The 22382-nt window shown below is 40.1% G+C and overlaps 1 protein-coding gene across 1 annotated transcript in view; it reads left to right on the top strand.

The window, feature by feature from the left end:
- The window catches only part of EDNRA (endothelin receptor type A), a 95631-nt gene that overhangs the window by 31866 nt on the left and 41383 nt on the right, over positions 1-22382 (top strand). The window contains exon 3 of the mRNA XM_077477002.1: positions 9855-9982. Within this exon, the coding sequence (XP_077333128.1) occupies positions 9855-9982 (128 nt within the window). The remainder of the gene's footprint in view (positions 1-9854; positions 9983-22382) is intronic.

A 22382-nucleotide genomic window follows, 5' to 3' on the forward strand; every position in this document is an offset into this window, starting at 1 on the left:
TAGGAACCAGTAAAGCATTGCACCAGCAATCAGAAGATTTCTGATGCCATGCAGGTCTCCTGCACACTGTCTGTGTATCTGCTCGCCCGTACATCCCATATGGTTAAGCCGATACTCCCTGACAGGAAGAATCAGTGAACTACCACAGCGCTCCACTGAGCAGCGGTAGTTCGTGGAACTACAAGCCGACAGCTGCTAAGGATGTCGGGGCTTTTAGTTCATTCAGACACATAGAGTTGTGTGTCTGAATGACATGGCTGTGTGGGCAGAGCCCTGCAAGGCCACGCTGTTTTCAAACAGTGACAGCTAGTACAGGGATCTTCTCCCCATACTGCTGCCACAGAGAGAGGGAGCAGCGTGTGGTGGCTGCAGAACTGGGAACCTTAAAATCAGGTGTAAAATGTAACATGTTCCCAAAGGTGAACTTATCCTTTAAGCAACATTAAAGGCTAAGTTCACCTTTGAAACATGTAACATGTTCCACCCATTTTTTGTCACTATTTGAAAACAGCGCAGCCATGTGGGTGGAGCCAGACAGTTTCTTGTCAATAGACTACAAGTACTGTTAGCCATTGCGTCTGGCGGTTTGTAGTTCCCAATGGACTGCAAGGCTGGTGAGCGCTCTGATAGTTCATTGATCTTTCTGCTCTCAAGTAACTGCCTGTCTGTATCGAAGGTATGAGAAGACAGCTATCCTGAGAGCCTGAAGGATCCTAGCATTGATTAAAAGACTGGAAGGCTACTGAATTACTGCTCAGAGGCAGTGGGGGCTGTTGGTCGGTAGCTTGCACTTACCCCACCGCAGCTTCAGATGCTCGGCAGTGGCCTCCCATCCCATTCCTCTGCTCTCCACGGCAGCATCGGGTTCCATTTCCTCCCTCCTCGGCAGCTAATCAGGAGTCTTCTCTTTTTGGCCAATCAGAAAACGGGTCTCACACCCGCTTCTGATTGGCCCGGATTGAGGATCAGTATTACAACCGCGAATATTCATTTGCTGTTATAACACTTGGTTGGGCTCATGGTGCAATGCTCTGCGCCACGAGCCACCCTATTTTGAAGCTTATTAGAGCATATGGCTCTAATCAGGTGCTTCAAAAAACAATCCTGCCGCTTTAATTCAGGTGTCATAAAAGAGGTCGGACACGTGAATAGAGGGTGCCCACGGCGGCCATGAATAGATTCATCTTATGCATGAATCTATCCATTATTCATATAGGGGGTGGCGAGGATAGAGGGGGCGCCGCCAGGACGGGCCGCCACTGCTCAGAGGGGGAACACGATGAACTGAGTTGCTGAGAAAAGGACGTTGATGTAGTAAGTACTTAAATGTCAAAAGATGGCCATGGGTTGACTTAAAATTTGCACCATTGTTAGTCTTGTGTAATACTTTATATATTTTGGTTTTATGTAAATACCTTAATTGCTGTTTCTTAAATCACCTTAAATTTACAAATAGGTAGTAAATTGTGGCCAAATTTACGCATTACAGATAAAGGCTCTGCTTCCTGGTTGCTGACCCTATAATCTAACTGGAAGTTTATAAAACAAGCAGTCTGTTTTATTCATGGTCTTAAAACAGCCGCACGTCTTTTAGTAGCTAGATACCATGTGATCTTTGCCATTGGTTTAGGTCATGTGTGGCATTGGTCATTGGTTTAGGTCATGTGTGGCATTGGTCATTGGTTTAGGTCATGTGTGGCATTGGTAAAGTATTTTGTCCTCATAATTGTGATGACGATTTAATTCATTTGTGTAGCATATACTAGTTTAAAGTGTAAACAGGTTGTCTAATTATTGTATGAACAGACTGTACACATCATAAAATAGAACTATTGGCAAAACCTTTTTATTTTGAATAGAGTAATGGAAGAATATAACCCCTGTTTGTTTGGCCATGTTTATCCCGTTGCATAGATTTCTCTCTTTTTCCTGTCCCATAGACAAAACAGGAAGTGAGAGGAAATCTCTCCAAAGTAAGAGCATGCCTGGTTTGTCACCAAGGTCCAAGAACTAGTGTCATGAAGATTTCCCCTCTATTCCTCTTATGGCGACAATGGAAAATGTGGGATATTCTTTCTACTCTACTCCACTCTATCCGAAACTAAAGAAAGTTTTGCCTTAGGTTATACTTTAAGCTTGTGGTTTAAATGTACGTTGATGGTGTTGTCAAGTTTATATTGGCAATGGCAATAAATAAATGGGTTTGTGCATGGACTATATCCTTATTGTTCCACTTCAAATGGGGTACATGCATCCATTAGTGACAGTGGAATTTACAAAGCACTATTTGTGTAATTTACTAGAGTTGGATTTGTTGATAAAGTGAAGGTTTCTGGGCATAGGTGAAGACCTTGAGTTAAGAAGGTTAAAAGGTTGATGGGAGAAAGCTCCTTGTATATCCTGGCTTTGCTGAGAATCTTCCAAGCATCTGAAAACACATGGATAAAGAATAGCCTGCAAATCATCTTTGACTAGCTAAAATCCATAAAAGAGAAACAAGGTTATGAAGCCATGCAAGATAGAAAGCTCTGTCATTTTCACCAGAATAAATATTAATATTGTATGTTTTATGTATTTTCAAAGTTGTTTTCCAAGAATCCCCATTTATACAGTTGTAAACGTCCTTGGAAATGTTTACCAAAGAAGAATCTTGTGTATGTGCCTCTGATCATGTTTTCAAATGTCATGCGGTTGATATAGCTGCCTCTCTTAAAAAACGATTTCCGCTTTTGTTGATTTCGAGAAACAAGTTGTATTTACTGTACACTTGAGGACAAATCCAGAGGATACACGTCTCTCCTGCTGTGTGACTGCTCTATGGAAAAGTTGTGTATACCTCGATGCATTCCAAGGGGACGAGTTGTCCCGAAGATGTCTGCACACAGCCAACAAACTTTCCTTATCTGTAAGAGAAATAATGAGAAGTTTGATAGAAAAGTATACAGTTTCAATATCATGTTGTTAGGCATTCAAGTTACATTACTATTTTGTGTTTAGTCCAAAATATCCAGAATTTAAAAAAAAAGAAAACGTAGAAAAAACAATAGAATACATTTTGAAGAAACTAAAGCTTTATTTCCTAAAACCCCACTCCAAAAAAAAAAAAAAAATCATTCCCCTTCCTAATAAAAAGGCTAAATAAAAGCTAAAGAAATATCTAAAACATTAGATGGTTACCTTATCTTTGCCAATGAGCAATCCACGAGTTTAGCAGGGGGATATTACCAAATTTGTTCATATGTGATCAAGCACAAGTCACACTGGAAATCTAAGGCCAGCCATAGATGGAGCTGGTTTCTTTTCTGCAAACACACATTCAATGTTGATGGGGGAATTCCTCCCACAGAGCTTTTGTGTTCTCCTGGCAGGAGAGAGGGGAAAGTTGTCCCCGCCGGGAGAACACAGTGGTTATTGCTAGTAGCTATAACAGCCGCTGGCAATAATTGCATGTAAAATCCTGCAGGCTGGTTGTACCCAAGTTGATCGATCGATCAGCTTGGGTACATTCAACCTGCCCATACATGGTTTGGAAACTCAGCCAGTTCCTGCTGAACCAACCAAGATTATAACCACCTATAGCTGGCTTAAAGCAGAATTTTACTGCATTTGGGCACCACATACCAGAAAACGGTGTTTAGATCGGATCTAATGTTCAAAGCAAACTTCCCTATCCATCGATGTCTGCATGCTTTATTTTGCTGAGAAATTACATTAAAAAACACCCCCTAGAATTTCTGATGGTGGACATCTTGAGTAAGGGCAGATGATTCTTGTAGCATTTACTTCTTGGAATCCCTCTCCCCTTAGCTCATACATGCAAGAAGGGGTGTGCTTAGCTGAGAAAAACCCTCCTTCCCTGCTGAAGACTCCTGGGATGTATGACATAATTTGCCTAGGCATGGACATAGGAAGTAACTGAAGAAATGTAAAAAAAAGAAAAAATGTAAAACAAGTGAATATACACCCTTTCCAATCTATTTACTAATACTAGCAACTTTCACTCTCAAACAGCCTGATTTTATTATTATCCCGGTTGTATTTACACCCTTTAACCTTACTAGATTTTTCTTCTGTACCCCTCACTTATATCATTACGCGGTCTAAACCCAGTTTATGCTGTCTGATAGACTAACAAGATGACAGACTCTGACATCACTGGACTCCTTAAATATACCTGCTTACCTTCTTCATTCAACCACCGGTCACAGCAAGATCCCTATCGGGGTGTCCGGTGGCTTGAAAGTAAGGTCCAGTTTTTGCAATATAATGCAATAATACTACATTTCTTTTTATGTTTCTAGGTAGTATATTAGAGATGGTTTCTTTCCATCTGATTGAGATGGGATTGTATTTGATCTATTTGAACTAGCTGATGACGGCCACTGGCCTCTCTCTCTGTTTTGTTCTTCCTTCATCTCGATTATCTGATACTGTTTTTGTATTTAATCCAAAGGTACATTGTCGTACAGCTACTCTTGAATTGTATATGGCTACATGTACTTTACACTTATTTGTAGTAATGCAAAATTTCAATAAAAATGTATTTAAAAAAAAAAAAAATACTCGCAGCATAAGGATTAAAATAACCAGTGTTGACTGAGAGGGGGAAGTTCTACTTTAAGTCATTGGTTATAGGCTTAAGAACAAACGGGGTAGTGGGAGGTGTGCTAATTATACTTCATTGGCTGAAGATGTTTTTGGCTTGAAAAGTCCTTACTTTGGCTAGTTTTGTAAGAAGATTTTTTTTTTTTAAATTCCCTTTTAGGTTGATGGTGAATCTTTCCTAACAATTCTCTCCCATCAACATGTGGGGTTGATTTACTAAAGTCAAAAAGACTGTGCACTTGCAGTTGCTCCAGAGATTAGTAAATGAGGTAAACCTTCACTTTTTTTTTGCTTGCAAATGATTGGATGATGGAAGTCAGCAGAGCTTCTGCTCATTTACTAAGCTCTGGAGTAACTGTTCTTATGAGGGGCACAGTCTATTTGACTTTAGTAAATCAACCCCATAGCTTACATAGGGCTTGCCTTTTCTGGGAGTTGAACAGAGTAGCAGGGAAGTAAAATAAATGTAAGCATATGCTGCCGTAAAGGTCTAAATGACTTTAAACCCAGATTCACTTTTAGCATCTTAAAGTGTAACTAAAGACTTTTGTTGGGGAGGGGGGGTAGAGTAAAGTATCCCCTATCATTTTTTTTCCCTTTGTGTCCCATAAGGGAGACTTCCCTCCACTTCCTGTTCCATAACCAAAACTGGAGAAAATCTCTCCAAAATTAGAAAATCCCTGGTGGTTAGCAGAATCAGCAGAACTAGCATCCCTATTGGAAGATTTCCCCTCTATTACTGTTCCGATGTCAGCCCAAAATTTGGGATTTTCTTTTACTTTCAATGATAACAGTAAACAGGACACATCGAGAGGATGAGTCTCCTTAATCGGGGCACAGAGAGCAATCAAAACTGGCAGGTGTGCTAATCCCTCTCCACTCTACCCAAGGCTAAAAAAAAGTTTTGATTTAGTTATACTTTAAACTAGAATTTCAGATATGGGTAGAACCAGATGGACTGATGACTGATTACTTTTTTTAGGGAACTACACTGGCAGTATCTATTCACTCACTGAAGTTCTTGACCCTTCCTGATGTATTTCTTTTGCTTTAGCAAGAATGGTCTCAATGGAGGGTTAGACTCCTAATGACCACAGATGGATGACTCAGGCACTCAAGTACTGTACATCTACCATGAGTACCTCTAGTTTTCTTTATCGTTTTCAGCTCCCAAAAGCTATAGTCTGTGCTTTGTTTGGAATTTTACATTTAGCCAACATCCATGGGATTGGTATATTGGTGTTGTCTAAGTGTTTATCATATCAACAGTAGTAAATAGAATGTTAAAAAAAATGGGTAATATGTCCTGTGTCATGGTAAGTTGGACAGGAGGACCTCTTTGTGGTTTTGCATAGCATCAATGCACAGATTTAAATGCCTGGTAATGGTACAAAGAGGTCAGCCACAAAAATGTTTTCATTAAGTGTTTACCTACTTAGACCCTGATTTGTCATGTCTACTGCTTTGTATGAGCGTAGATGTAAAATGAGTACGTTCATCGCATTCAGCGTAGTAATCATTGTATCAACATCATCTCCTGACCACAGATGAGTTTAATGTAGAGGAACTGTAAAGCCTGGAGTGGTTACAGTCAAGCATGTTTAATCTCTGCTTTGCTATTTTAGTTTCATAGTAGGTCCGATCATGGGAAACATAAATAGGAACAGAAAACAGACTACAGTAATTTGGAAAGACAATTAAAGAAAACAGAACGAACTTTGGTCAGGTTTTCTGTTGTTCTTCTGTGCTCCTGTTACATCATCAGTCACATTTTAAATCTTACATTATTTTCACAATACCCCAAAAGAAAAACAGGGGAAAGATGGCTAAGCCAGTTTTTTAAATCATTTGATACTAATACATCCAAATATGTGCTATTTGTGTGCTATTTATGCCCAATGCACTCCTGTGTAGATATTGCAAAGCCAGAGAATGGTAATGGACCAGATTTTTCTGCAGAATTATGGTGTAGTATTTGCCCTAATGATGCTTTATTACGTTCTGGAAGAGGCTTACTCAGTGAGACAGGTTACATTGTATACATGCAATGAAGGCAAGAAACATAACTTCCCTTCTTATCAAAAGCACATACCTTCCTGTCACTGTTTAGAGGTTGAAGACTTTCTCCCTACACCAAGGCATTGGACAGAGTACAGATTCAGCTTAATGAAGGGTTATAGGCTGTGTTAGGAGCGAGATTAAAATCAGGGCTAATTTCGGACTGGCCTTAGAATAAATAGGTACTTTTTTGCAGGACTATCTACAGTACCTGTGTGTGATTCAGTTGTATAACAATTATATGTTCACCCCCACCCTTTTTATATCGTCATTACAAGTAAACATGGTGCTGCTTTAACTTAAGCATACCTATGAGGAAGAAAGTGCTCAAGGGTCCGGTCTTTTAAGATGCTGAATTGGCTCTTAGGAGAAACATGTGCATAATAAATGACAGGAGTGCCTTGAAGAAGCATTAGGTACACTTTGTACCATTTGCCTTTCCTTCATAAAAAGTCTTAACTTCCTGATGACATGAGCTATAATAACTACCTGCTTTAACCCTTTTACTGCTGCCCTAAATATTACGGCGTGACAGTGTTGGGATGTAAACACGTATTACAGAGCAGGCCTTGAGCTTTCATTCATATATATACATATACAAAACAAAATCTGTATATGGGAAAAATTGCACTTAGTGATCTAAAACAAGCTGATTATATGGCGCAACAGCAGCACTTACAAATATGTACACACCATATAACACATATAATATAGAAAATGTTGCACTGTCAAAATAGTGCTATATTGTGGTATGTCCTTCCTCAATAAATATTGTCAACGGATAAAAGAAAAACATATAAGCCCATCAAATACTCCAAATAAACATGATATGAATGTTAAAGTGATATAAGTGTCCAAAAAACAGTCCTTAGGTGAAAATAGGTATTTCCCTCTAATTAAAAATAGGTGTGAAACCTTCTTGCCATATAATAAGACCTTTCAAGTCCTATATGCACATTAGTGAGTAATCACCCCTGACTTCGGGTATATGCCAGCTTTACTGTTCAGCCTGTTAAGGTACTCCAGTGACAGGGGCTTAACTATAGGGGGTGCAGCAGTCGCGACCGCAACTGGGCCCTGTGATGCAGGGGGCCCATGCAGCCCCCTCTACATATGGCTGGCAGCAGCATAGGCAGCTAGCACACACTATTACATACCCCCTCCATATCCCCCTGGGGACAGGGACCCCTTCTCACGTGGGGACAGGGACCCACGCCTCCCCTGGGGGGCAGTAACTTCATCTGCCCTGGAGAAAAGGACCTCATCTCTTCTGGGGACGGGGACCCAATCCTGCCTAGGGACAGTCCCCCAATGGGGCACCTAAAAATGTAAAAAAATAAATAAAAATTACTGATACCAGTGGTGGAACTACAGGGCTCACAAAGGTCATACCTGTGACCACGCCCTGGAGTTCCACCGCCGGACTCGGAGGGAAGGGCCCTGGCTGGGGTTCAGGGGGGCCCTTCATGGTTTCTTGCATCGGGCCCTGAAGGTTCTAGTTACGCCACTGTCCAGTGATGCATATAATGGTCTCAAAGGAGCCACAGACCCGATCATGCGATATGCCAGAAGGAAGAGGAAACAAACTCATTGAGTGTAATAGCAAATCTACTTACAGCAAAGATTAGTTACATAGGCATATCGGGCAAAACATCAGTTATACACTCTCCATGAGTGCTAAGACATCACTGCTATTCCTTGCCTTTCCTGACATACGTTTCGTTCAATAGAACATCTTCTATGAAGCATTCTGGCATATCGCAGAATATTGGATGAACGATCGTCCTTTTTTTTTTTTTTTTTGCATACTCGTCTTATCTCTAAAATGAAGAGGTTACTCAACTTACGAAAATTCTCTTATGACAAAATACAACTTCGGAAGGGATGTAATGTATTGTAATTGTATTGTGTATGAAAGCAATACTGATTAAATGAAAATCATACGATCAGGTATTGTACGAGAAAATTTTTCGTGTTGGCCCTTCAGATAATTTCAGATGAACGGTTGTGATTGGCTCTCAAAAGCTGTCAACTAACGTTTACATTATCGTACAATTGATTTGAAAGCTGTATTTTTCGTAAAATTTTCTGTTTGTGTGTACTAGGCTTTAGGTTCTTTGTTATTGTTAATCATGTGTTACATAGCACAGCCTGCATGCGGTAACTGCCTGTCTGCAGTATATGATTACACAATGCATATATTTTGTTTAGATTGAAAGGAAATGTAGTAGCTGTTTCTGTCTAAAACAATAGCAAGTTCAAAGGGAGGGAGGGGACACTACCGAATAATTGTTCTAAATGTATATACAGTACAGTATACATGTATGAACACGCAAACACTAAAGCTGATTCATCAGTTTGTTTTTTTCTATCACCCAGCAGGTTGATTGAAAGAAACGGAATGGATTTCCTCTTCCATACATTTGAGGTGGTTGGGGGAATTTTACCCACTGCATTATTGTATTCTAACAGCAGGGACAGATGTAGTGTCAAAAACACTGATCAGCATGGCAGCCAGTCGCCAAGCAATCAGTGCTGCAGAGACTCAAAGATTTTTTTCAACAAGCCCATTCACGAGAAGTCAATCATTACATCAACTTCTTACAAACAGGAATGGCCTGAATTGGATCAAAATGTGTCTGGTCTCTGCTGAACCAGACAAAATTCAATCCATCTATGGCTAGCTTTAATAATCGTATACTTACATTTTCAAAGGAACTCTGTCATGTGAAAATTAAGAAGTCTGTTATCTGTTATTATCTCCTTTTGCTTGTGTGGGCCTATGACTTAAATGTACTTGGGCACAGCCAGACAACTAGAATTATCTTGGCTCCGGTGAGAATCTGGAATTACCTTTTTTGTGGTTAAAATAAAATATTTGAAAAAAATAATTATCTTCAGGAAGTCAGCAATGACAACCCCCATTCTTATCTTGTGACAGTGTTACTTTAATTTAGGTTAAAGGTAAATATAACCAAAAGGATAAGATTAAGTGCTTACATTGCCTTTTTTTTGGGATGCTCTTAAACAGATTTATTGGTGCACTCAAGTTTCTCAGGATGTTGTACTATTTCTTTCCTGTTATTTATGGACCATGAAATATTTGTAATCCAATTACTGTGCAATGTATGTATACAACATTAAACATGTCTACATTAAATAAAACCATCTAATTCTGTGTTCCTCTCCAGCTTCATGCACAGCGGTGGCCATTTGATCAGTCTTCGGTTGGAGCAGGTCTTTGCAAGATTGTTCCATTCGTTCAGAAGGCTTCAGTTGGAATCACAGTGCTCAACCTGTGTGCTCTGAGTGTGGACAGGTATGCTTATATTACTACTTTTCATCTTGACCCTAACTGACTTATTCCCCTTTCAGGGAGTTATTGACCTCTGTTCTACAAATGCTGAGAAAACCCGGACAGACTGTGCCTATCACCTAGCCATGTAATCTCTCAAAGCCCAATTTCATGTCAGTTTTTTATTGTCCCCTGGAAGGCAAAAGAAGCAGCTCAGGCTGCAATACGCACTTTCAGTCCAAAACTGATCCCAGTGCCTCTTTTTTCTCACAAGAATGCTTACAGTCCACCAGCATCATTCAAACCCAAATATTAGGGAAAGTCTTCATGGACCCCCACTTGTGAATGGAACCCTGTACTCACAGTGTATTAATGCAGATAATGACACTAATGTCATAACATCAGTGCCACATTCTCAATCTTCCAAGACTGCCCACCACAGTGAGAAAGCCATTATGGCTCATAAATGGATACTGGAGGTGACATACCTTATTAGGTCCCTAATTAATCATCTGCTTTTATTGTTACTGTATGCCTTACTTGTGTAGCACTAACTCCCGAAGGAGCTGCTGGTTTGATTGGGCTTACCCTTACCTTCTTCTCCTCAATTTGTGTCTAGGGGTTTCCTGTGGTAGATGGCCCAGTAACTTTAGAGACTGACGACAGATCCACATAAAGGGATTTCTATTTGCAAAAATGTAGACAACGAACAGTCTCTTAAAATAGGATCAGAGGATTAGGAAGAAAGTTCAGGTGCTCTTAGTGTCAAAGTCAATGATGAAGGACTTTCTTACTTTGACTAAATCCAGAGAAAAGCCATTCACAATTGGATGTTCACTCAGGTTGGATAGTCCCTCTCTCACAAGGCCTAGCAGCCAACAAGGTGCTTTACTCAGGAACAAGTCTCTGCCACAGACGTTGTTGTAGAACATACAGGAAACTAAAACTTGTGGAACACTCGTGTGATACCTGGATCTTTCAGCCAGCTTGGCGATACCCACGAGACTGGATTCACTTAGGTACTTCAGCCCCTCCAGGCTCTTGCTAAGAAGCCAACCCGTATGTGGCTTTCTTCTGAAGAGTCCTCCCCTGGATAGCAACGAAGTTACTAGGCCTCTCCAACTACCGGAGATGGCACCAGACCACCTTGGAATCCTTCTTTAGTTTCCTTGCCTTGGGCTAGCCAGCCCCAAGACAACAAGTCGGGTGGATCCGCACCCCAGGCCATAGCCTTCCTGGGGGCTGGTCAGGAGGACCAGGACCATGGAGTCAGAACGTACTTCTGGACCGGAACCCCGAACCACGTGATATCCACATCTTAAGTATCCTCTCCCAGAAAGCACAGCAAGAGTGACACTCCCACTGGGCGGGCTCCGAGAGAGAGTAAACTTAAAGCGCCCAACCAGACTGTAGTTCCTTGCCCACCAGAAGAGACAGTGCCCCTTGTGGCCAGGCTGAATATCCCATAGTCCAGTCAGACTGATGCTGAGGTCCAAATTTAGAACAATTGTACCCAAACCAAACTGCAGTTCAGGTGTAGCCTTAACTTTCAAAAACATATTGCGTGCTCTTCAGGAGCCGGCGCTACACTTGGTTTCTAGATTCTAAACTACACCTGTCAAGAAAAATATGGAAGCTGCTCTTCTGCCTTCTATCTGAAAATATTTGTTGCCCAGCATTGTCTCGTCTTATTCCTTCTCAATCACTGACCTGGAACATAGAAGAAACCAAACCTCACCTGCAACAAACTTGGAGCAAAAGAAATCCATAAACGAGCCTGTGTTCTTTGTTTCTATACTTCTTCAGGGTTGATGACTCCACAAATATTTGAGCCAAAGCAGCATGGCAGTCAGACAATCTGTGCAGCACTAATTATGCAAAAACACAACCACATATAAACCAAATAATAATATAATATGGAGTAAAAGTCTTTTATATGAATCCAGCAATCTTGCCTTCTTTCCACACTCACAAATAGGGCATCTTTCCGATTTTTGCAGCCACTTCTCCCTTAACTACTTGCTTACTGGGCACTTAAACCCCACTCCGGTCCAGACCAATTTTCAGCTTTCAGAGCTGTTGCATTTTGAATGACAATTGCATGGTCATACAACACTGTACCCAAATGAAATTTTTATAATTTTTTTTCCACAAATAGAGCTTTCTTTTGGTGGTATTTGATCACCTCTGTAGTTTTTCTTTTTGTTAAAAATTTTTAAAACACAGAATTTTTTTATATTTTGTTATGCAATTTTCCAAAAAGGCAATTTTTCTCCTTTATTGATGTACGCTGATGAGGCTGCACTGATGGGCAGTGATGGGCTGCACTGATGGGCAGCAATGTGCTGCACTGATGGGCATCTGTAAGGCGGCACTGGTGGGCACTGATAGGCGGCACTAGTGTGCACTGAGAGGTGTCACTGAGAAGTGGCACTGAAGGGCATTGATAGGTGGCACTGATGGGCACTTAGAAGTGGCAGTAATAGGTGGCACTGATAGCTGACAGTGATGGGTACTGATAGGTGGCAGTGATGGGCACTGATGGGTGGCAGTGATGGGCACTGATGGGTGGCAGTGATGGGCACTGATGGGTGGCAAGAATGGGCACTGATCGGCACTGGTAGGTTACACTGATAAGCAGCACTGCTAGGTGGCACTGATGAGGCACTGATTGGAACACTGATGGGCATTGATAGGTGGCACTTTTGGGCATTTATAGGTCACACTCATGGGCATTGATAGGTGGTACTGGTGGGCACTGTGGGCACTGACAGGGGGTACTGATTGGCACAGATGAGGCTAATGTGCCTCCTTCCCCTTGCACATAAGCCAGTGATCAGCTTTTTTGTTCTCCTCACACTGTCAGCCTGAGGAGGAAAAAAATGATTACCAAGCTTTTGTTTACACACGTGATCAGCTGTCATTAACTGACAGCTGATCACGTGGTAAGGGGCTGGGACCAGCCCCTTACTCGGATTTGTGTCTTGGTGACTCGGTGATCCCAGCACGCGTGGGGAGCGTGCAAAGGGGAGGCCGTCATATGATGGCCTCCCGGAAATTCAAGTCCACGCTGTAGCCGTCATTTGGCTATAGCGCAGATGCCAAGTGGTTAAGATGATGTCTCCAGCTCTCTCTCTCTCCTCTCCTCCTTCACTCAGCTACATATAAAGAAAACAAACTAAATAGTGCTTTATCATTAAGTTTTGCTTTATTTACACAGTCCCACATAAAAACAGCACTCAGATTGTGTAGGGAGACACAAACACCAAGATACAATGACCTGTATACTTTAGGCCTGGTTCACACCTATACATTTTTTTTTTGTGCGTTTTCAGTTTTGCAGAAACACAGTACAGTCCATTTAACATGGTTTCCTAAGGATCATGGTCACACCTGTGCATAATAGGCAAAGGACCAGGGACTTTTTCTGGTTTTTGGTTCCATAAACTTCAGTGGATCAAAAACTTGTATGGAAAAATGCTAAATGCACCTGGAATATACAAACTGCAACCTGCATAGTGTGAACCAGGACTAAAAGAACTCTCATGTGCATGTAACAGCAGTCACAAAGCTCCGGTACCAGTATTTCCTGTATTCCTGAATGTGATGACGTCACCCAGTAAGCCCCGTCCCTACATGTTTCTTCACTGGGTCACATGACTTCCCCCTGATTAACACGCTTATATGGGAGTTTGTGGTATTTGATCATAGCAGCTCACAGGGGATACTATATCAGTCAAGCAATCTGTATTTTCAGAAGAAGGGGCCAGCAATACCAGCGCACATATTTTTATTACTACAGGTTGTCCTTTAGGATTGCTGCTCTCTTTTTAATATGTGGGTAGCTTTTTTTTTAAATCAGAAGGAAACAAAGAATCTATTGTTATGTTTTTTCACAGCCATTTTATGAGCATGACCTTAGCAAGATATTTTCTTTTACAGTTTATACATGTTTAAAGAATTTTTGTTGGACTACCATTCTCTGCAACTGCAGGCCATAAATTTAGCAAAAGTTTGTAGATCAGCAAGGAATTTCTCCAGAGGGTTGCAATATTCAGTTTGGCCCATCACTGGCCTATCAGCTCTATAAACACTGACTACGTTTCCTCATGTAGTTAGTTATATGTGACATCCTTTGTTGGCTGATGACTTCAAAGCAGAGCCCCTCCCCACCTTGCACGGAATTGGCAGAATATTAGCAAGCAACTCTTACCGCTGTTTATTGGCATGCACAGCACGCTGGGTGATTTCCCCCACAAATTCATGTCAGATGTCTGTTTATTCCAGATGCATCAAGATAACAACATGATGCTTTACTTAACCATCATGTGTCTCTACTTCTTCTTTGAGAGAGGATTCCTGATGAGTTTTTACAGGGGTTCAGAAGAACAAGTTTTAACCAGAACATTTCCGACCATCTGTTAACACTCACACGACAACTTCCAACATGACTGTCGAGAGCGAATAAACTTGAGTACAGGGATTTGGCAGGGAGAAGTGCATAATGGCACAGAGCTGAATAAACCGGTGCCAATCTATTCCAGCATTATTTTAAATTATAATTAGATTACATTTACGATGATCAGTCTTCAAATATAATATATCCATAGCTAAAAGAAAAACTATGGGCATATTTTACTCAAGTGAAAATAATATATCAGCATTTTTTAGTTAAGTGAAAATACTATGCGTATTTTTCTTTCTCTGGGAACAAGACTAAAATCTTGGAGCATTTCCATGTGGGAAAAAAAACAAAAAACTTGGGAATGTAGCTGGTTCATTTAATTTTAGAGGTATTTCAGCATTTTCAATGCTTTCATTGTAAGTTAGAAAGCTGTAGTTTTTACCCTGGGGAAACTTTCAACAGCATTTCAGTCCTTCAGGTATCTAGTGGCAATGAAGCCCCATACACACTATTGGATTTTCTGCTGATTTTTTCCTTCAGATTTACCAAAACCATGTAGTACAAGGGCCTGCCTGATTGCATACAAATGTAAACTCCTAAGGTTTTACCTTATTTTATATGGTTTTGGTAAATCTGAAGGAAAAAATCAGCAGAAAATCTGATAGTGTGTATGGGGCTTAAGAGACCAGCAGTTGAAAAGGATTGTGGGCATCTTAACCTCCCTAGCGGTAATCCCTAGTCTGGCTCGGGCTGGGATTTCAGCTCCATAAGCGGCAACCCTGAGCCAGACTCGGGATCGCATCGCTGGATACAGGGAGGACACAGGGAGAAGTTAATTACCTTGTCCCCTGGATCCAGCGATGTCCTCCGCGCTGTGTGTGGGAGCTGTCCTCCGCTTGATTCACACAGTGCCCGAAATGTCGCCGAGCTCTGTTCCACATTACGGCACACGGGAGCGGAGAGAGGCGCCAAATTCAAAAAAGTAAAAATACACAAAACACACACAGTACTGTAATCTTACAGATTACAGTACTGTATAAAAACATTACACACCCCCTTTGTCCCTAGTGGTCTGTGCAGTGCCCTGCATGCACTTTTATATTATAAATACCGTATTTATCGGGGTATAACACGCACCGGCGTATAACACGCACCCCAAGTTTAGGAGGGCATTTTAAGGAAAAAAGTTTTAGGAGGGAAGTTTAAGGAAAAAAAACTTACATTTAAATGCCAGTCAATGCAGCCTTATCAGTGTGCATCTGCAGCCTTGTCCATCATTGCAGAATGATCAGTGTCATTTGCAGCTTTCCCCACGCTGTTTGCAGCTTTGCAGTGTCATTTGCAGCTTTGCAGTGTCATTTGCAGCTTGGCCATGTTTAAATTTCCCGCCGCCGAGACAGACCGAGAGAGCGCAGCGGAAAAAGACCGAGCCGACTTGCTCGGCTCCGCTCGTAGTCCCACCTCCCTGCTGTTTCTCTAGCGAGCGCTGCCGAAAAAGACCGAGCTGTCTGTACTGTGTATTCGGCTGGATTTCGCTCGCAGTCCCGCCCAGTACCAGTAAGAGGAAGGAGAGAAGGTTTTATGGTTCCTAACCTATGAAGAACCTTGTGACTCTTCCCAACACCCCTTGCTCCCACTTCCTCCTACAGTTCTCTTGCTGAATTTAGACTCCAGTTCCCAGACAGTAGAGAGTCTTTGCTCTAACTTTGAAAAAGAAAATATTTATTTTGGCAGTTATCATAAATTATTTTAGTACCAGCTGCATATACTGTATGTGCAATATATTCATAATATACATATATTGATCCCTGTTGAGCGCTTTTAAAACCATTTGAATTGCAAGAAGATATAGCATGTCATTGTGATGGAGTCAGATGTTTAAGGTTCCAAGTCACAACATTAATATTGTTAAGATCAATATTTATATATAATATACATATATGATATATGTATACAGCAGGTAAAATAAGTATTGAACACATCACTATTTTTCTAGGTATATATTGTTTTAAAGGTGTTATTGACATGGCATTTTCACCACATGTTGGTAACAACTAATGCAATCCATACATACAAAGAAACTAAAACAAATAAGTTCAGAAATTAAGTTACAATATCTCGCAAATGTACACCCATCACAATTTTGAAAATATTTTATTATATCTTTTCATGTGACAACACTGAAGAAATGATACTTTGCTACAATGTAAAGTAGTGAATGTACAGCCTTTATAACAGTGTAAATTTTCTGTCCACTCAAAGTAACTCAACACACAGACATTCATTTCTAAACCGCTGGCAACAAAAGTGAGTACACCCCTAAGTGAAAATGTCCAAATTGGGCCCAAAGTGTCAATATTTTGTGTGGCCACCATTATTTTCCAGCAGAGCCTTAACTCTCTTGGGCATGGAGTTCACCAGAACTTTACAGGTTGCCACTGGAGTTGTCTTCCACTCCTCCGTGATTAAATCACGGAGTTGGCGGATGTTGAAAACCTTGCGCTCCTCCACCTTCTGTTTGAGGATGTTCCACAGATGCTCAATAGGGTTTAGGTCTGGAGACATGCTTGGCCAGTTTATCACCTTTACCTTCAGCTTCTTTAGCAAGGCAGTGGTCATCTTGGAGGTGTGTTTGGGGTCGTTATCATGTTGGAATACTGCCCTGTGGCCCAGTCTCCAAAGAGAGGGGATCATGCTCTGCTTCAGTATGTCACAGTTCATGTTGACATTCAAGGTTCCCTGAATGAACTGTAGCTCCCTAGTGCCGGCAGCACTCATGTAGCCCCAGACCATGACACTCCCACCACCATGCTTGACTGTAGGCAAGACGCACTTGTCTTCATACTCCTCATAACCACATAAGTTTATCTTGGTCTCATCAGACCACAGAACATGGTTCCAGTTATCCATGTCCTTAGTCTGCTAGTCTGCTTGTCTTCAGCAAACTTTTTTGTGCATCATCTTTAGAAGAGGCTTCGTTCTGGGTATGACAGCCATGTAGACCAATTTGATGCAGTGTGCGGCATATGATCTGAGCACTGACAGGCTGACCCCCCCCCCCACCCCTTCAACCTCTGCAGCAATGCTGGCGGCACTCATATGTCTATTTCCCAAAGACAACCTCTGGATATGACTCTGAGCATATGCACTCAACTTCTGTGGTTGACCATGGTGAGGCCTGTACTGAGTGGAACCTGTCCTGTTAAACTGCTGTATGGTTTTGGTCACCATGCTGCAACTCAGTTTCAGGGTCTTGGCAACCTTCTTATAGCCTAGGCCTTTATGTTGAGCAACCATTCTTTTTTTTTTTCAGATCCTCAGGGAGTTCTTTGCCATGAGGTGCCTTGTTGAACTTCCAGTGACTGGTATGAGAGAGTGAGAGCAAAAACACCAAATTTAACACACCTGCTCCCCATTCACACCTGAGACCTTGTAACACTAATGAGTTTCATGACACGGGGAGGCAAAATTACTAATTGGCCCCAATTTGGACATTCTCACTTAGGGGTGTACTCACTTTTGTTGCCAGCAGTTTAGAAATGAATGGCTGTGTGTTGAGTTTTTTTGAGAAAACAGCAAATTTACACTGTTATACAAACTGTACACTCAATATGTTACATTGTAGTAAAGTGTAATTTCTTCAGTGTTGTCACATGAAAAGATATAATAAAATATTTACAAAAATTTGAGGGGTGTACTCACTTTTGTTATATACTGTATGTGTAATAAAATGGAATGACACAGGGAAAAAGTATTGAACACGCTAAATTAAATGTATTTAATACTTCGTACAAAATCCTTTGTTAGTAATGACAGCTTCAAGTTCCATGGGTCTGTTCTATGAACTCTGATCTTTAGTTCTTTCCATGGATTTTCTATTGGATTCAAGAGCTTTATTTTCTTTCTTTGAAAGCTATTGAGAGCTTTCTTGGCTTTGTGTTTGGGATCATTATTTTGCTGAAATGTGCACCCTCGTTTCATCTTCATCATCCTGGTAGATAGCAGCAGATTCTTATCAAGAATGTAACATTACATTTTTCCATTCATCCTTCCTTCAATAATATGAAGTTTGAATATACTGTATGCTGAAAAACAGCCCCACACCATGATGTTCCCACCTTCAAACTTCACTGTTGGTATGGTGTTTTGGGGGTGATGTGCAGGGCCAATTGTCCTCCAAACATGGTGTGTATTATGGCATCCAAAGAGTAAAATTTTGGTCTGGTGAGCATGGTGAGCACGCATACAGACCATGGTGGTTGAGTGCATTACTTACTGTTTTCTTTGAAACAATTGTACCTGCTAATTCCAGGTCTTTCTGAAGCTCTCCACAAGTGATCCTTGGCTCTTGGACAAATCTTCTGATAATTCTTTTCACTCCTTTGTCAGAAATCTTGCGAGGAGCACATGGTCATGGCCGATTTATGGTGAAATGATCTTTCCACTTCTGGATTATGGCCCTAACAGTGCTCACTGGAACATTCAGAAGTTTACACATAACTTAATTTCTGAATGTATTTGTTTTGGTTTCTTTGCAACTATGGATTGCATGGGTTGTTACCGACATGTGGTGAACATGTCATGCCAATAGAACCTTTAGAAATACATTTACCTAGAAAAAAGGTAATGTGTTCAATACTTTTTTTACCCGCTGTATATTTCTATCTATCTATCTATCTATCTATCTATCTATCTATCTATCTATCTATCTATCTATCTCCCTATATCTATATAAATAGATAGATAGATAGATAGATAGATAGATAGATAGATAGATACACACACACACACACACATATATATATATATATATATATATATATATAATTGTATTTTTATTTATTTATTTTTTCTGATTTCAGCCCCCTTTCCCCTGGTAAGGTAAGCATATATGGTTGGACAATAATACATGCTCATGTAAATATAAAAACAAGATAAGCATGGCACAATTTACTCATTGGGTAAAAACACAAATAACAGTCTGTCAACCCATCTTTACATAACTCAAGGTTAACAAGTGTTTTCTTTTTTTTTTTTTTTATTAAACATTTAGGGATAGGTTAGGGTTGTTGGGTTTACAGTTATATAAGCTAAGTTAGTATTTTATTTTATAGGACATTAACCATGGATAAATATTGGATTTTTTTGTGTCCTCATTTTGTAAAAGCTTATTGTCCTACTCCCCACCATTTGGTCCCCATACCTGCTGAAGGGGAGGAGCAGAGTTTATACTGGGTGAGCCACCCCCTGAGCTAAAGCCACATTATTAAATGCCTAGGCAACAGTAGTATCACAAAGCACGTGTTTCTGAAATTAGGGTTTATTCACACCACAATGCATAATATAACATGCATCATAACAGCTGATATAACACACTATGATTGTGTTGCACTGTCATTTATTGTTAATGGCACCCAAACACTACATGCAGTTTGCTATGGTATAGCTAGCATTAGTTAGTTACATTCTATTGAACTTATTGAAGATGTTTCAGTTATCGAATTGGCAACTGATGACACCAGTAACAGGTGTTATGGCGCACTATATATGTGTTGCGTTACCATTTGTTTGGTAATTGCAACCCAATGCCATATGCAGTGTGCACAGCTAGCATTAGTTGGTTACATGCTACTGGATTTATTGAAGACATTCCACACAATTTTTCAAGTGGAAACTGAGAAAACCAATTGCAAGAGTGGCAAAATGTGTTCCTGTTATGTAGGGAGCGCATTTGCAAACGTTTTTTTTTTTGCTACTTTTCTTCTAAATATTCACATGAAAACATATGAAAATGTATATTTGAATAATTTTACCACTGTTAAAGATTTATTTCTTATTTAATATTCTTACAATCCCACGGATATTTAAATTAATAAAAATGGAAAATGTAAAAGGCTCCAGCACCTAGATAATCAAAATCATAGTACATTAATATATTTTAAACCCGATCCTTTGGTCTCTGCAGTATTTAAAATTGTTTACTTAAAAACAGGAAGCCTAACATGCACGTAAACTTATACAACATGAGTATTGCTATACAAATTATACAACCTCAAATTTTTGTTTACACAGACTGTAGTAATCATTCATACTGAAAAGACATAGCAAACTCTAAAGGCATTAGCGGTAACTTTCCTGCCCCGTGATGTCCTTGCCCTACTAATCTTGTCTTTTACGCAAGTGCAGTACCTTTTACCATCTGACGCATTTGTTAAAACATTTCTGTAGTTAGGATTATTACTGAATCCAGTAACCACAGTTTTTCACTAATTAAACCCAGGCAGCAGGAGACTTGAATCAAACAACACTTCTGTGATCTTTTGCTGCTTACATTGCAACACAGACAACATCTGCCCAGAGAATGTGTATTACTGCTCTTATTATCCATCCAGCCAGATGTGGACCAGCACCAGACAGAACATACTACACAACTACCAATGACCTCACTTCTCAGAACAACCAGAGAAGTAAATTACCATCAAAGCCATTGGTAGAAGGTTCAGTAATTCGAAGCAGCAGGTACACAACTACAAACTGTGACTCTCAAAGGAAATTAAAAGTAAATACACCATTCTACTATATGATCTCTCAAATATGATAATGTTCTTCTTACAGACTAAGATAAAAAATGTTGTGGTCCTTATGAGCAATAGCCCTGAATTTCCTGTTAAGATTTGCCGTATTACATGAGTCTGCAGTTTGAAAGTAAAAACAGATATATAGAAAGCATACATAAGTTTTGGGTTTCAACTTTGAATCAGGTTGGATTTACATAAATGGAGAATGTAGGCATACAACGGTCAGTCCCCAAAGCTTGGACCTATCCATTGTCAGATCTTCCACATACAATATATTTTATATATCAATTCTTTTATTGCACATAATGAAACACGTAAAGGGTATGTAAACCCTAACAATGAACTTCTGTTATTTGCTGCTTATAGTGTGTTGCAGTGCTATTCATTTTGAATAGTGCCCCAATTAATTAATTTGAATGGGCTGTGGTACCCATATGAAACACAATGAAGAAAGTGCCTTTCCAATTTTCCAACACATATGGGTGCCATTAAGAATTTATGGCTACCCCGCGCATCTGCTAAAGAGCAGTGTGTTTTGGCTGCAGATGTCTGTGCAGGTTTGCAAATGTTCCTGATCCACATAGGTATGAACCTAGGTTTAGTGCACCAGTTTATGGCTATGGCTAAACTTTTACACGTAAAATAGTGGTAACTACAGATATAGAAGGAAATTTGCACCTTTATAATTTTTTTAGCTTACATATATTAGATTTTTCTGCAGTTGCCAAAATGAGTGTCCATAATGTTCTGGCGTGATACTGCTGTTTGGAGGCTGCCTATTACACTAAAACCATTTTTTTAGGGGAAAACACAATAATAATGTAGTCTGATAATGTGAGTTATAAAATATGTCAGCAACAGGTTTTCACAATACAGGTGTTCTCTTCATATGTTTTGTCTAAAATCACCTACGCAGATCCCATCCTGAACATGAGAAACAAGATCGTCTGATTGATGTGATGATGTTGTCAGACATGTGTACGCATAAAAATATTCTTCCATTACTATACATATTTACACAGTATTGTACATATATAGAATATAGTAAGTGAAGCTCAGTTAGCAGTAAGTGCATTTCAGCTCAGACTTTTAGGAGTAGGGGAGAAACATAGAGACTAATTAGCTGTACACAAGGTTTATCATAATAACATAGCTCCTAACTGTCTCTGATTTCAAGGGACTGTCCCTGATTTGGAACAAAGTCCCTCTGTCTCTCTTTCCTCCTCATTTGTCCCACATGTTGGTCTGGTCTATATAGTTGTATATAAAATGCACTATGTATCTTTCAAAAAGTGTTTCACAGTACTAAACCTTTCATCCAATGTCTAAATTGCTGCATTTGTAAATTTCAAAAGCCAGTATGAAAGGAATAGTAGTAGTAAAATAAAGCACTTGTGGGTTTTACAATTTTTTTTTTGTATAATTCTCCTTTAAGGGGGCG

The sequence above is a fragment of the Lithobates pipiens genome, unplaced genomic scaffold, assembly GCF_037356315.1.
Source record: "Lithobates pipiens isolate NorthernLeopardFrog02 unplaced genomic scaffold, aLitPip1_a1.2 Scaffold_13, whole genome shotgun sequence".
Lineage (NCBI taxonomy): Eukaryota > Metazoa > Chordata > Amphibia > Anura > Ranidae > Lithobates > Lithobates pipiens.